General features: G+C 38.3%; 1 protein-coding gene across 2 annotated transcripts; it reads right to left on the bottom strand.

Moving 5' to 3' along the window:
• Positions 1 to 5,183: 5,183 nt before the first annotated feature.
• On the bottom strand, positions 5,184 to 15,792 carry LOC140939180 (TNF receptor-associated factor 1-like). 2 transcript variants are annotated; one of them, XM_073388747.1, is made up of 8 exons: positions 15,770 to 15,792; positions 14,998 to 15,079; positions 10,740 to 11,026; positions 10,172 to 10,226; positions 9,717 to 9,821; positions 8,597 to 8,761; positions 7,199 to 7,366; positions 5,184 to 6,745 (listed from the first exon to the last, which is right to left on the bottom strand). In XM_073388747.1, the coding sequence occupies exons 3-8, from the start codon at positions 10,883 to 10,885 to the stop codon at positions 5,681 to 5,683; spliced, it is 1,704 nt and encodes a 567-aa protein (XP_073244848.1). In that variant the 5' UTR covers positions 10,886 to 11,026; positions 14,998 to 15,079; positions 15,770 to 15,792; the 3' UTR covers positions 5,184 to 5,680. The 2 variants fall into 2 exon arrangements, with proteins under 2 accessions (XP_073244848.1, XP_073244847.1); XM_073388746.1 differs by lacking the exon at positions 15,770 to 15,792 and adding an exon at positions 15,330 to 15,375.
• Between the last annotated feature and the right edge of the window lie 572 nt (positions 15,793 to 16,364).

Raw genomic sequence — 16,364 nt, 5'->3', positions numbered from 1 at the left:
TCCATTGTTCCTGTATTACTTGGAAGCACAAGCATGAATACCGCGAACGAGTCTTAAAAAAAATTGTGCAACATACCTTTCGACTTCCCCATTAATGGCCATTGCAGTGCCTCAGGAAATACATTGTATCAATCAAGCGACCGTAACTACATACAAAAGACAGCAAGCCTGACAAGACTTACGTGGGACTAACTGAACTGAAAGAGGATAAAGTATCACTTAACAATGAGCATCGAGCTAGGTAAACTGATGTTCTGCGTACCTGTGGAACCTTAAAGACCGTAACATGAACTTCCGGGTCACCTAGACAATTTTTAAGCAGGCCTACAAACCCCCTTCTAAAAGGTGTAATTTATGTATGTGGGAGAAATATTTTATAATCCCAGAAAGTCCTATCTAGCCACTCTTAACAAGTGCAACGAGCTTGTAGCTTCGTGTAGACACGCTAGCAAATTTCTGTCTTGAAACGTTCTGCTAGATTCCAACACAATTTAATATCATAACCACAATACACAGTATCGAATACACAATATCACAATATCGAAATATTCTCACTCATACACTCCCAGATTCAAATAAGTGCCTTAATTCCACTTTTTTATTAGTATTATGATTCTAAAACAGACATTTAAATCTCTCATTGGGTCTGTAAAAGGGTCCGAAAGGGCTAAAATTTTATGGCGTACATGGTTGTAAACAGAATTTAGCATTCTTTTACAATGTGGCACTTTTGAATGAGAATTTTATCGCGAACCTTTACAGTCCAGTCTACTGATAATGATCAAAATTGCTTAACTGATTGTTTGGTTATTAGTCATTCATGCAGTACATCCTGCGACATCAACAACTTAAGTAAAGGAATGCAAAATCGTCTGAGGATGATCCAACCTTAAATAACAAGGAAAAGGCATTAATAAACATGTACACATGTTAAAATTCAATGTAATCCCCACTTAATCTATTTTCTTGATTCGTATGGGTAACGTATGGGTTTTAACGAAAATAAGAAAAAGAAAGAAAGAAAGAAACGAAGGATGAAATAGAACCACATTACACATGCACTGCCAAAAATAAAACCAGCCAATTAACCCAAAAACAGAACAGATGAAAACTTTTGCATTGCTTTACATCGGAGAGTCTTTTAACTTAAATATATTTTAAAACATCTACTTTTGTAAAAAATATCCCTAGTAAGTGGATATTCTAGCATTCCGTACAGTCAGGTACAAAACTCCGCCTCCTTTGTTGTCCATTTGAGAAAACTGATGTCTCACATTTTCTCCGAAACGATAAAACGCCAAGAAACTATTACGGACTCTCGCTAATGAGGACACCAACTCGAGTTGACTGTATTTGGTCAAATAAGTTTCAAATGGTGATGATTAATTATAGTGAGCTGTGTGCAAGTTTATAGGAAAATCTAATGAGCTAGTTTTATGTAAACTGAGCAAAAGTGACATATAATGTTGCATTGAAGGGTCTATGTTGCCATGGAAACTACGAAACCGTAAAATTTTACCTGTCAATCAAAATCTTTTACTGACCTGGTATATTTTTCACTTTCCAAGTTTCAGCTTGTGAGCTCCAACGATTTGACATATGACATATACTCTCAAACTGCCAAAACTGTGTTTACCCACCTGAAATTGGTGATCTGACAGAAACAAATAAAGCGCTACAGTTTTCTAAGATTAGGTAGTAATTTGAACTTTTGACGTTTTCTAGCTTTTAAACCATTGAAGTTTATGTCGGCTTAGAACGATCTAAAAGCGGGGTAGGGAGCGCCTGCTATACGAGTTGGTTCCGCCACCATTTTCTTAACTAAGTTACTAATCCGATAACGTCAATTGTCAATACCTGACCCTATCACAAATAGTGAGTTTTAGTCTCAGCATGGTCCGAACTTAAATTACTTTGTTTACCGGAAATTGTCAAGTCGAATCGTTTTTTTTCAAATCAGGATAGCTCGAACGAAATGATACATTTTTTTTACTGATCTTGCTCCCGCAGCAAACACGACAAACATAGACTACGAGCAGTCTCTCTTGTTTTTACTGCTAGCAGTCTAATCAGTTTTGTGTGAGTCCACAAGACCCTTGGTCTTATCTCATCAAACACAATGATCACAAAAAAAAAAACAGAACAGTTTCTAGCCTGTGGCGCGAATAATGAATCAAAGAAGAATTATAAACAATTCTAAAAAAGCGCAACGGACAAAGCTTCAGCTCTCTCTTTACAATCCTTTTAGAAGTTTATTCAAGACGGTATATGTTTTTGCGGAAAAGGTGGGAAAGAATCGCAATCGCTCGCCGCTCTGTATTTGCAAAAATCCAATTACAAAACCTCAAGAGGATCTCTGCCTGCTAAACAAGCTATCACAGTTAGTTCTAATCAATCAATCTTTTATTTGCCACCTATAAAGTACTTATTGTATTACATCTATAACTGACATTAATCTATTATTATTAAATCCACAAGCCACACCACTTCGGTGAACAATTGTTATTTAACAAAACATTCCAGTTTTCTTTAAAAAAACTGTAATGATCTAATTTCCTTCAAACTATTTGGCAAACAGTTTCCATATCATAGCAGTTCTAAATCTAACTGAGAAACGTCTATAATTAGTTCTTTCATACTTAATGTATACTTTGTAAAGGAAATATGATGGGTTGGTATTTCTTTAGCCAGGTTTGGTCCTATTTTTACAAAATAGTCATTGAACTTTTCGGCTATCAAGCAAATGTGGATAAGTCCGTGACTGTTTGTTCATTTTGTTTGAAATGATGTGCTACAATCTCTTTTGATTTTGTTTTATTTATTACTTCATTAATTAATGTTCAGGTGTTACATGATTGGAGTAATTCTAGATCTTCCAAAGCTCATGCCAGAAAAATACATTTCCTTGATGCCTTCATCATATTTGTCTCTTACTGATACACGCCAGGATACACGCCAATAAGTTACTCTGGCTCATTACGGCTCAGCCAATCAGGAATTTGCGGACGCCAGCGTCCGCAGAAATAAACAAATGGAGGTTCCTATAGCAGGTGTACCTTACCCTCTCTTCCCAATCCGTCTCCCTTTTCCCCTTCCTTCCATTCCCCTACCCCTTTCGACGCTTGCAACGCAAGCTATGTTTAGCCCGTCACGGGAAGCCCAAGCTCGAATCGAAGTATGAGCGTCAGCATTGTTGTATAACTTTTGAAGTATACATGTGATCACTTGTATGGAGGAAAAACAATTGTCTTAAACCTGAAAATAAAGTAAAAAAATTTAAAAAAATGGATACAAAATGGCTTTATTTACCACGCGTAATTTTTATGTCTTTTCTTTGTTGGATGTTGTCGGAGCCATAAAATGGTTAAAAATCATGTGGACCAGTACCCGATAGATTGTTTTTGCAGTCCAACTTTTCTCTGAGATCCTTTGAGTTCTTAGACAGTGAGCGAATACATACTAGGGTCAACAAAGGCTTTTCACGCGTGCTTCATCAGTGACTTGGAAGAAAAAAAAGGGACTGCGCGCAGTCTAACCACCCAAGGAATAAGAAAACATTTTTTCTTCTTTCTTTCTCTCTTTCTATTTTCTTTTGTACCTCTCTTTTGCTCTATCTGTGAATTCATGTCAGTATTATATTCCGAGCGAGTGAAGTTGGGCGGATAAACTGGTTCCCATTACAAAAGATATCAAGTTATCATTAGGTGTTAGTATAGGAAATCACATGATTTCGAGTGCAATTTGGAATAAATAACACGAATAAACAAGACCAACAAAAGTGCACAAGCCCGTAGGGCGAGTGCACTTTTCGGTCTTTGAAAAATTTACAAATGCTTATTTATTCCAAATTGCACGAGAAAAATCATGTGATTACTTGTTAATAATATACACGAAAAACATAACTACAACAACAAATTTTGACAGCGCGCGCGTTTTTAGTTCAATTCATTCAACTGTTTGGCTCAAACAGATTACAACCTTTGTCAAATTCAAGCATTTTCAAGACCAACGTTTTCAAAATCATTCAGCTAAGAACTTGGAAATGTGCAGGGTATTGATTTTACACCAGCCTGTTAAACATAACTCGGTTTACAATAATCAGCAAAAGCAAATGTTTTTAGAATCATCCTGCCATTATGAAAGCTCGGCAAGACGTATATACTGCTGTTTTGAAAACAGGAGAACGCTTTGAGCTGCAAAAGATGAAAGACATTACTTGCTGAGTTGTTTAACGAATGTTCATCATTGTCTGTTCCTGACACCCCATGATTGGCTGGATTCATGGAAACATTTTTGAGATTTAAAACTCGAAAATGAAGGAGGCAATTTGTTCTCAACGCTGCCATCGATGGGCAAGTGGAGCCACATTTGTTGTGATGTTGGAAACTGCCAATATTTGTTTTTCTCAACGCTGGGGTTTTAATAAATTCGTTTGGATTTATTGAGAGAGAGTCGTCGTCGCTCTTTTTCATCGGTTTCTGTGGACTGTGACTTTGGCGATATGTAAGTGTACAATGCTTGCTGTCTGTTGTTTTTCTTGCACTATGATTCGTCAACGTTTTTCTCACTTTAAACTTCACGGCTAGTATCATTGACAGATTCTTTTCATTATCGGTTACTTATGGTATTTTTGCCCTTTGGTTTAGTTTGAACAAGATGTATGTCATCAAGGTTTCGGTTTCGTTTGATACTGATCAGATAGAACTGAAGAACCACGCCATTGCATGTTATAATAGAAGTCTTCGCTCGACAAAAAACTTAAAGAGAGCAACCGGACATCTTTCTCCTCCAACGGCTTGAAATCCCTTTTGTTATGATGGAAAAATTGTATCTTTGTTTATTTAAATGCCTGACAAGTGTGGCAGTCACGGCTTGCATGCGGTTGTCACCGATGTTGTTGTTCTTTTTTTTTTTTGACTTAAGCGAAGCCTGTTTTAAGTAGCTTGCTTAGTTTCCCTGGCTCATTTTCCTCGATTTCGTGGACAACATTTTTCTCTTAGCACCACATTTTCAACATATTTAGCCCAAAAGTCGAACTTTTTACTGTGTTCGGGTTTTGGAATATTTTAAAAATGTTCTATTGATTTGTATGCAAAATCAAATAGTTGTTTGCTGAAAAAGGCGGCAATTTTCCTACTAAATTTTGTTGTTAAAACAGCTCTATTCTGATTGGTTCTTGTTGGTTTCTTTTGTTTTTTTTTTTTCAGCTAATCAGAAACCTTTTGTAATTTGCACTCGTGTTACAGGAGAACTGCACTCCCTTCTCAGCCAGTCAGAACTGAGTAATTTTTTCGTGTCTATTATTATACTAGCTAAATAATAGGCTGATGCCCCTGTTCCTTATATTTGTTGTTAAGTAATGCAGCCAAGTCTGGGTCCCTTTTGGAGCCAGAAATATTGGCAAGCTAAAGAATGTAAAGGAACGCGTTTTCATATTCATTTACAGTGAAACTATTCTATATATCATACTTTGTTAAATTGGGTAGGCTCACACTGCACTCAAAATAACCTTACAGACAAATGTGCGAGGTGTAAATGTATTGCCTCGACCTAGGGTTAATAGTGCACTTAACGTGGCCTAAAAAGTTTTAATTAGTCATTACGTATACGCCGCCAAACACTGGGACGAACTGCCGGGTAATATACTACAAAATTTTAACAGCTGATAAGTAGTCAACTTTTACAGGTCAAAGCAGTCAACTATGACTTTTATGAACATTGCATCATCCTTGATATAAGCGTGGTTGTTTAAGTTCGCAAGCGGCAGGAACAGGGGGCATCCACTGGCGATGTTCGTCTCCCTCCTGGGTCTTTGGAAGGACGAACTGTTTGGATCCGGCCTAAAGGCGTCAATCACGTGCTCCACATTGTCTTGGTCCAACAACATAAAGGTGACCTTTTGTCTGAATGGCCAGCGAAGTAACGGATCATACTCACCACGCATGAGCACGAAAAACAGCGAAATGTGTGTTCCCTTTCCCATTCCATCACCATTCAAGTAAATCCGTGCGCACATTTTGTATCCATGACGACTTGTGAAGAAAGGCGGGCTGTAAAAGGACTTCTCGGGTTCGTTAAATGAATCATACATTTTCGCTGAAATATTATTTATCCTCCATAGAAGAGTACCATCAAAGCTATTTGGTTCTTGATTTCTCGGCGAGTTTTGAACACTCGCTTCAGGTGGTGTATTCCCGCGTCTCCTCAAACTTTCCTCCATAGATATTACTTTGGCCTGCAACCGGTTTAATTGTTCTCTGTCCATTTCCTCTTGTCGCTTCAACCTAGTAATCTCTTGGTTTTGTTCTTCAATGTAACGATTTGCTTCGGAGAGCAGCAGTTCGTGGTTTTCAAATTTTGCTTCCATGTTGCTTAGCTGACGCCTTAAATCAGCTAGCATAGCATTTATTTGCTGACACCGTACTTGCAGGGAGTGACCCGGTCCAATAGCAGCAGAATCTGGCTCCACTAGGTTTTCTTCCATTTGCGCCAGTTGCGTTCTCAAGCCATCGACTTCCTCTTGGATATTCCCATTTTCCCGAACCAGCGCTGTAACTTGGGACAGAAGCTGACCGACTGTTGATTTCAGTCGATCTACGGCTGTGACGCCTTCTCTTAAAGGACTTATCTCGTTAACATAGCTTCCAACTTGGTCTCTTAAGGTAAGTACAAATCGAAACAGAAGTGCCAGGTGATACGATACCAAGGTTTGTTCGTGGCGTCTCCTTTCAGTTCGTCTTAACTCCTGCAAAGAGCCAGAATGCACACAAACGGAAAAGTTTTATAGTTTTTTTTTTAAAGAAAATCTTACTAGAAGATTTGCAGAAACAGACCGTCACTGAGTGACTTTCTTGAATCCGTGCTCACCAGCTGATCCTAATGGTTTGAATAAGGTAGAAAGGGCAAATACCAAAGAGATGAAATACAATTAACCGCTAAAAAAAAGTTAGAAAGTTAATTTATATATTTTACTATTGTTTCCATTAAGTTTTTTTCTTTTTGTTTGTTTGTTTTAGTTTTTAGTGACTTGTTGTTTATAAGTAATCTTGATTTTTGTAGGTCTTAAACGGCATAAAAAATGTCCTCTCAATTGCATAGTTGTTACTTTGGGAAAAATGCTTCACACTGAATCTCTTAAAAGACTAAAACTTTGAAGAAAAAAAAAAATACTAAACGCAGTCTGATCCTCCCGCATTACCTCTCTTGCTTCACAGCCAAGTAATCCAAATGGGCAGATTGCTTTGGTGCCTTCACAGTCGCCAAATTCTGCATCCTGATGATCTTTTAGTTTCCCTCGAGGAATCCCTTTCTTGTCGCACAGAGTGCAGTCAATGGCAAACGATTCGCAATCGTTGGCAACATGGTCCTGTCAAAAACAAACAAAAAAACAAACAATTACATCCTGAACAATAAGTTAAAACGGATCTTGTTCCGGTCAGTTGCCATTGACTTGAATTAACAGTGAATTAACTTATGACTTTTTGCAAGGGAAATTAAAAAAGGTGACAAAAAAAAAAGCATGACATTTTTACTCGCAGAAAGTTTTGCAAGTTCGACAGAGTGATGATCAGCAGAGCGAGATATCGCAGCTTTAATACCCTAACCAACCGAAGAAATGTCATAGGCCTAAGCAAACGTCGAAATTTTCATGAAACGAACCAAACTCTGTAAAAATTTGGGTCGACCTAAATTAAGTTAAGATCGTCTGTTGGGTCATACGTCGGGTTAAGACGCGTCCAACACATCAGCTGAATCAGACCAAAAAGCAATTTTGATAAGTTGTCTTCCGAGCAAGGCTGAATATACCATATCATACAAATTTTCATTTATTAGTTTATTAGTAGATCGACGTTTGTCACGGAGACGATCTTCAGACGTTTTTTTTGTCTGAAGCAGACGGATAGAACGTGTTGGGCGATCCAAACTCAACAGACGAACTTAACTGAGTCAGACGTCGAAATTTTGATGAACTTAATTCACTATAACACTATAAAGCTTAAGTTGGCCTTCCGTCTCATGAAAAGTTCGACGTTTGGTTCAGTTAAGTTCATCTGAAGGAGTTTGGATCGTCCAACACGCTCTATCCGTCTGCTTCAGACGGACAGAACGTCAGAAGATCGTCTTCGGGAGAAACGTCGATTTCACATGCGACGAACTAAACTAACAAATTAAAAATTTGTGTGAATATATATACTTAGCCTTGCTTGGCAGACAATTTATTAAAAACTGAGCTAAAATTGCCTTATGGTCTAATTCGGTTGATTGGTTCGACGCGTCCTAAGTTCGACGTCTGACCCAGACGATCTTAATTTAGGTCGACCAAAATTAGAGATTGTTTGTCTCATGAAAAGTCGACTTTGGCCTACCGCTTAAACTGACAAAGGTTGCCGACTAGACATTTGGGTTGCTCGGATGTAGACCACGTTGAAATAGCGGTTATCAGTGAAAGTTTATTTTGCATTTCATGCATAAAAAATATCTCATCACATTCCTCTGTTCCCGACCACTGATTGTATTTTAGGATGCCATTCCTTTATAACTCATTGAGGACTCACAACGTAATCCTTTGTCTATTTAATTAATTTGACAAAATTACCTCCAGTTTAGCAAAAGGCATTTCTTCTTTGCAGTGCTCACAGTGCACAGTCCGTTGACTGCATTCGTTTTTCAGATGTTCAGCTAATCTTAACTTCAGTACTTTTGTTTGACACTCTTCAAACAAACATGGTATCTCTACAAAATCACAACCGGAAGAGTGTTCCTAGTGATTAATCAAACAAAAATGGAGAAAGAATTAAAGTAACCATCATTCAGAACTATTGTTAAGTAGCTGGGTCGTCGGGCCGGGGAGACGGGGGAGGTGGTGGAGGGCGGGCTTTTGTGGTTCCCCAAATATTGAAAGTTAAATAACTAAAAAACAATTCACGTCATGATCAACAAACTATAAGTGACTTTTCCTTAAAATTTAAATGGGAAACGAAAGTTTTAATTCATTGTGAAGTGTCCGTCAACATAGCGGCATAGCAACCGATTATTGGCAGCCATATTTTTTTATATAAAAAGAAGGTTTTATTTTTATTTTTACTCATTGGATTCTTATATTACACTTTAATTTAATTAAGTATAAACATTATTATATATGTGAAATGTATTATAACTGTTACTGAAATTCAGACCCCTGCGTCACTAAATTGGGAAAAAAACATGAATTTTAAAATTATTAGAATGGTAGATATTGGATTCAATTTCCAGCACTGTTCATTTCTCTCCTTTTTTACAACTTGCAGATTGCTCGCTTCTTAAGCATCCTTTCAAACTGTTTCAAAGACAGCCGAATTTTCTATGACGATTACCGCGATTTTTATACAGATTTTCAATGTAATGAATGAAATACTTTTGATTAATTCAAAATGGCAGATTCAAGATGGGGGATGTTTCCAGTACCCTCTTTGATAATAAATAACGTCATCATGACATCACCACTATTGTCACAGGTTACTCATGTGTTAGCCAACCTCTTAATATTTTCAGAAACCTTACTATTTAAGTATTTTACGTTTCTCTCGCCAAACGTCCCCTGTGAGAGGGAGTGACAAGAGGTGGCAGAATTCGTAGGCTGCATATACTTATCAAAACCAAAGGGGAAGGTATCAAAGACATAAAGCTGGCTTTCAAGAGGTAAATTTTCATCTCAAAAACTTTAATCCGTCACTCACCTCCAGAGCAGTTATCTTCCCTTCCCATTCACAACCGTGTTCCTTATATAAACAGTGGACGGTTAGGTCCCGGATTTCGTTCCTAACCCAGCGATCAAAAAATACCTACAAAAAAATCAGTTAGGTATCTTAACTTCAACAGGTGATTTTTTTTTTCGCTAGTGCATTAATTGACATCACCACGCTCTTCACCACGTCATCATCATCATTATCAATGTTATTTCTATTGGCTCCTATCAGAAAAACAAAATTGAACATCTCTCTACGGTATGGAATTATGTAGCCCGTGGTGGGGGCCCAGCTAGTTATGAATTTCCGATAGGCTAAAATTACCTAAATTTATTTCTTTAAAACATACTTTTACAATTGCAGTAAATGTTTCCTTGGTAGCCCGTGGGCTATAGTAGCGTAACGCGATGGCTCGCATGCTGATCACATACAACTCATTACCTTACCTCAGACAGGTTAAACTCTTCACTGTCATCTTTACATTTATAAGTCTCGTCCCCGCTGCAAAAATTAATGGCGCAGAAATAATTTGACGCGTAGGTCAAAGAAGGAGGCGACGCAAAAGTGCATTTCTTGCAAGAACTGTTCCAACGATTTTCGCAGGAAAATGGTGCCGGTTCAAAAATAAAACCATTCGAATTCTTCAAGCGTCCTTATTTTGACCGTTCAAAGTTCATAGTTTTGGTCTCATCAGATTTACGGATGAACTGTCCAATGGCGGACAAGTGAACCGGTCGGTCAGGCCCGGCTTCTCCAGCTCTAATCCGGCCCTACTTCTGTCTTTATCTTTGTACATTCAGTGGCCTTGGTGAGCTTTAAGACCGGTGCACATTAAACCCATCATACTGACTGGATGCCTCGCTTATAGAAATAAGTTCAATTCGATAGGCAGCATTTTGGATAAAAGTAGAGAAAAGCTGATTGGCGTATTCATTAATTCATTATTTATTTATTTATTTTTCAGTGCTTACCAACTCTTTTATCTATACCGATATGTAAATATACAATAATTACCTTTTGAGATCTTCTAAACAGGATCTGCAGTAAAAGTGAGCACATGGCGTTTGCATAGGTTCGCGTAGTACTAAGCCACACTGCTTACAAATGTACTTGGACTGTATACTTTTTAGATCATTACTGGAGAGTTGATATCCAACCATGCTCGAAATCACAATAATGATGTGTAACTTTGAAGTTAAAATCAGGAGATCCACGAATATTTTCCCGTTGTCTTTGATAGAGGATTTTTTGAAAGCTGTGACGATATATGTAGCCGCCAGTTTGGATAATATTTCAAAGACCTGTATGGCAAAAAAAATGCTAAGATGTTTACTGTTCTAATGATCAATGTCAATATACCTTAGTAGCTTGTGTAACATATAATGCTTGCAAAGCTTGCTGGCAGGCTCTAACCGGAGTATAGGCGAATCCTTGCACACCTTTTTGCCTCATTAGCGTATGCTTATCATTTTCTGAGAGAGCTATGAAATATCTTCTCTGTATATTGAAAGAACATAACAATTTCAGTTATCTCTGAAAATTTAAGCCCAATATGCCGAATAGTTTCGGTGAAATTATTTTTGAAAAATTTTTGTATAGAATGTTTGAACTCATTAACTGTTTTGTCACCCAGCAATTCCGCAGTTTTGTGCTGATGCTATTTCCTTTGTTATTGGTAGCAATTAGCTGAAACTTATAAAAAATGCCCAAATTAATCTGCCCTGTAACTTTTAAACCTATTATGTATGTACGGCGGCGTCTTCTATGGGCTAAATGAAACAAGGATTCGCTCAAATGACATGTTGTTTTCTCGTATCAGACCACGTGGTGTTACGTTAAAATAAGAAATCTGTTCCGGATATGACATGTATTAGAGATAGTGAGTTTGCTGCTGACACATGTGTTAGCTTGAAATGGGATGTATGGCATCTCAAAGCAGTACCACAAGGTGACCGTTCATTTTTTACGAGGTGGGGGAGGTGGGGGCCTTAAGAAGTTGCATGCCCCTCCCCTCAGTTAATATTTTTTCATTCCTTCCCCTCCCCCCTCCCAAAAAAAACAATGTTTTATTTTGGGGTACCCCCCACAAATAATAGCACCGCCGCTTTTCACAATATCAAGACATTGTACTATGTGTCAGCCTGCTATAAACTTTGAATTTGTTGAAGAGCAAAAAAAGGAAAAATCGATTTCTGATCTTCTGGTTATGCCTGTTCCCAATGTTGTTTCTTCGTTATCGATGAAGGAAACTTCTTTATCATCGATGAAGGCAAGAATGGCATCATTCGATTCGTCACTTTCTCCAACATGATGAAATCGTTTTCATTCTCTCATTGCTACTGCTTTCACTTCCACTGTTGTGTCTTTCATTGCTATCATCGTTATCAATCTAGCAAAGATTCATTTTCAGTCGAGTCTCTTTCTCTCAATCTTTTTTGCAGCAGATCGGTTCCTTCAGGATTCATTTGGAGAAGGCAGTGCCTGGACAAGGTTCAGGCGTTTGTGATAAATGAATCCCGGGAAATGAATCAACGTCAACTGACAAAAGCTTCATTGCAAACAGCTTTTGTGAATATTTCAGTACCATTGCTAGAAATCTGGAAAGGTTGTCTTGTTTCGTGACTTTGTTTGGAGCAAACCTGCTGAAGAAATCTTTTCAATCAAGTTACGGACAAATTCCTAAAGAGCTAAAGCATCTTAAGCGCTAAAAAAACGTCTGGACTGGATAATTTTCCCCCGGGATTGCTCAAAGACGCTGCTCTTTTTTTGACTTAAGCCTTTGACATTTATTATCAATTTATCTCTTGAAACTAGAGTTGTGCCTTGTGAGTGGAAAGTGGCAAAGGTGATTACCCCCTCTACAAAGCTGGTTCTCTGGCTGAGATAGACAATTACAGACCTATCTCAATTCTACCTACTTAATAAGCAGCTAATGGCTCGGCTGGAGCAGCATAGTCTACTTTTTGAGAACCAGTTTGGTTTCCGTTCGAATCGCTCAACGGAACTTGATGTTACTTACTTCATTGATCTCATCAGAAAGGAGGCCGACAGTGGTAAGGCAACAGGAACAGTTTTCATTGACTTATCAAAGGCGTTTGATACAGTCTTTCCGTTCTTTTAAGAAAACTGTCCCGCGTTATGGCGTATATGATACAGAACTACAATGGTTTACTGATTACTTGTTCCTTCGCAAGCAGAGCGTTTAATTTATTGATTCGAGAAAAAGAAACCTTGAGATGCTAGGTGGTGTTGCAGATTAACCTGTTGATTAGAACGGAAATCTTTAAGAACTTCCTTAGTGGATTTGTACACATCATATTGAATTTTAGTGTGACAACTTGACGACTTCCAGAGACCTTGAAGGGAATTATTTTGTGACTCTTTTAATTAATGAATTTCGGAGAACTTTTTGGCACTGAGTAAATAACACAGGGTCGAGTTGTTCAAAGCTGGGTTAAGATAACCCAGGGTTAGTGAGAGATTTGAATTCAGATTTGAAAGCTTAAAAAGCATTTCAGTTTTAATTCTTTTTGTCTGCAAGTTCAACATGATTGAAAGCTCTAAAATCAACAGAGAGAATTATCCCAGAAAATGCTTTTGAACACATTATTATTCGATTATCACCTTCACCTTAGCTTGTCATTTTTGGTGGTCTTTGGATGCTTGTCTACTTGGATATTATAGTGCTTGAGGTATTTGTTAAGTTGTAGCACCCAAACCTTTTTTTAATTTTGGCTCGCACAAATCTTTGCACACATAATCCTCATAATTTTCTCTTTCGCCTTAGACTCTGACTTTCCTAGGCCCTCTCTCATTTCAAAATGCGAAGGAATGGCCAAAGTGACGAATCGTTGAAGGAAAGGTTCACCACTGAACGAACCCATCGATGCGGATGTTTACAATCAAAAAGAGGCTACTTTTCTTGGTGCAGATCGGGGTGTTCGAAAAAAGAACGTGAATTTCGAAACCAGGATATCGTTTAAAACCCAGTGATAGAAGAAGAATGAACATCTTAGTAATCATGGAGCGCAGAAACATGTTTGACAAGTTGAATGGCATGGTCAAACATTTCAAAGAACATGATTCCACGCTGTTTCAGCCTGGTGGGTTTACCTTGAAGCAAGGAGAACAATTTTCTCACGATTTTAATGTGGAGCAGATCAAGCGCAGTGACATGGGCTAAGCTGCTGAAGGTCAAACAGGATATGCAAATGCTAGAAGAAAACAAGAAAACTTTCCACACTATATATAAGTGCATACATAAGGAAATATTAGCAGAAGGCGAAGAAAGAAAGAAAACCGAAGAAAATCAAATGAAAGGAAGAAGAAGGTAGATGCAAACAACGTCCAGCGAGTGTATGGCATCAGTGTTGGAAACCCGCCAGGCACGTAACTTGGAGAATGTCTTGTATTTCCTCCTTCCCAGGCCATCCCTGAAGAGTGTGCGCGTCAACATTGAAGAAGTTGCAGAATAACTGAATAGACGAGATGCACCGTGTAGCAATCAAACCACTTCAACAACGCGACGGGAACCAGAATAATCACAAACCTCAACCCTGACGGACCCCTGACGTTAGAGATAATGTTAACGCTTCCTCTATCCTGCTGAAGAGTATGCTCTGCCTGACAGCAAAAGCGACTCCCACAGCACAAACGACAAGGAAGAGCTTGAAGAAGATTTGTAGTGAGAAGGAATGAATTAACAGTAACTTTATTTCTTTAGGATAGTTTATAAGCCTTAGCAGCTTGCAGATATTTGGTTATTCTGGTGCAAGCACTAAATATGCTAAATAAAAAGAAAACTTTGTTGGTTTATTCAAATCCCCTAGCTTTAAAATTGCAGACTGTAGTGGTGGAAACGTTATTAAAAGCAGAAGAAACTGTTTTAATATATTTTTAACTCTACTTTGTGTATTTCACTGGGGATTAATCAGACTTTTAACAAAATAGTTCATTAAAGGCCACTTGTCAACTGACCCTTTCCCCCCACATCCCACCAGCCCTCCCCCGCTAACTCGTAAAAATTGAACGGTTCCTAGAAAGCAGACCCGCAACGGACGGAACAGACTGCGAGATTGAGTTCGACTATCGAATGCTCTAATGACTACGCAGTGCCTAGACCTCGGCTGATGAAAAAATAGGCAGGGCAGAAAACAAATATAGAAGAAAATTGTCGCTAGTTCTTTCAATCCACACCCGGAAACGTCTTAAAAAGTCTTGACACGGCATCCCTAGCTTAATTCCAACACTTCCGCTTCTAACTCTCATTTACCTTATCGTATCCTGATTTATGCTACAGCAAGCGACGTCGTCGATTGCCACAAACTTCTGACTTCAGAATATCAAGTTGCTGCCTGAAAAGAAAAAAGATGATAAAGACATGATAAAAGTTTAAAGACGTAGTTTATCTTTACACAACCAGCTTTCGAGAACATTCGTTATTTTGTTTGACTTGGTACGTACATTTTAGAACTGAATCATAAGCATTATGCAAATGAATTCAGTTCAATGAAAACAGAACGTAAAGGAAATAATGTACATGTAGCGTTATAGTAAATCATAATTCTCATCAGTTTTAGCTGACGATGATTTTACCATACTTACTTGAAGTCTAAGAGAAGCCAAACTGAAAATTTGCGGAAAATATGCTGACAAAGCATGTCGGGAAAGGGAAAATTCTCGGTTTCATTTTTTATGTTTATGAATTGAGGGTCACGCAATACTCATGCAATAATAACCAAGCGTATTCAGTAGGTGAATGGATATTGGCCAAGTTCTTAATTATCAGTTTGTTTTTATGGACCGAGACGGGCGAGGTCAATGAAAACGCAAAAAAAAAGAACGAGGCTGATATGCAGCCGTCTTCTGCGAACACGGCTTGGTTTGGTCATTCTACGAGTTATCATGATATGACCAAAAAGGGGAATAAAAGCTGTTAAGTCCGATTCAATGATCCACACGATTGGGCATGCATTAAACGAATGCATTAGGGAACCCAAACTCTTATTTGTAAACTGGAAATCAAATGAGAGATAAAAACTCACTTGTTCTGTTCTTCTATCAGTCTTCTTGAATTAAAGTGAAATGGAAGTTGTTCTACGATGGAAAAACGATGTTTGTGTCTGCGCTTTGTCCTTTAATTTCACAATGCTCTATTATTACTTCGAGGCAGGGCAAAGTAAAGGATCCGCGACGTTCAGGAATGTCCTAAAGTTGCTTTTTTAGTCGGCTATTTGACGAAGTAAGAGCGAAATTAGTTCGAGATATCTCGAGATCACTCCGAGTTCTCACTTATTCACTGAGGAGAAAATAATTATTATTTCTGGCTTGCCCAGGGTTTGAACCGACTCACGTGTGACCCGTCGGATCAGATGACACCGTAAGCTGGGGATTTTAATCCCTCAACTTATGATTGCGCCACTGAGGCCTAAGGTAATTTGAAATGTGAAAAATAGCGATAAGTTATGCACTAGGTTCGGGATAAGGTTGGGCCACACAAGTTTGTGACTTTTCGGCTTGTTTCGGGTCTTTAACCTAGTCACACAGGAATGAGTTCGAGATATCTCGAGATCACTTAGATTTCTTTCGGCTACAATACATATTTCAGGAGGAGCGAGAAGCAAGCATTTTAGCCTTATG

This window comes from Porites lutea, chromosome 5 (assembly GCF_958299795.1).
Source record: "Porites lutea chromosome 5, jaPorLute2.1, whole genome shotgun sequence".
In the NCBI taxonomy this organism is placed as follows: domain Eukaryota; kingdom Metazoa; phylum Cnidaria; class Anthozoa; order Scleractinia; family Poritidae; genus Porites; species Porites lutea.
Note: the sequence above shows the minus strand (reverse complement) of the source record. Positions and strands in the feature narration are given on the sequence as shown.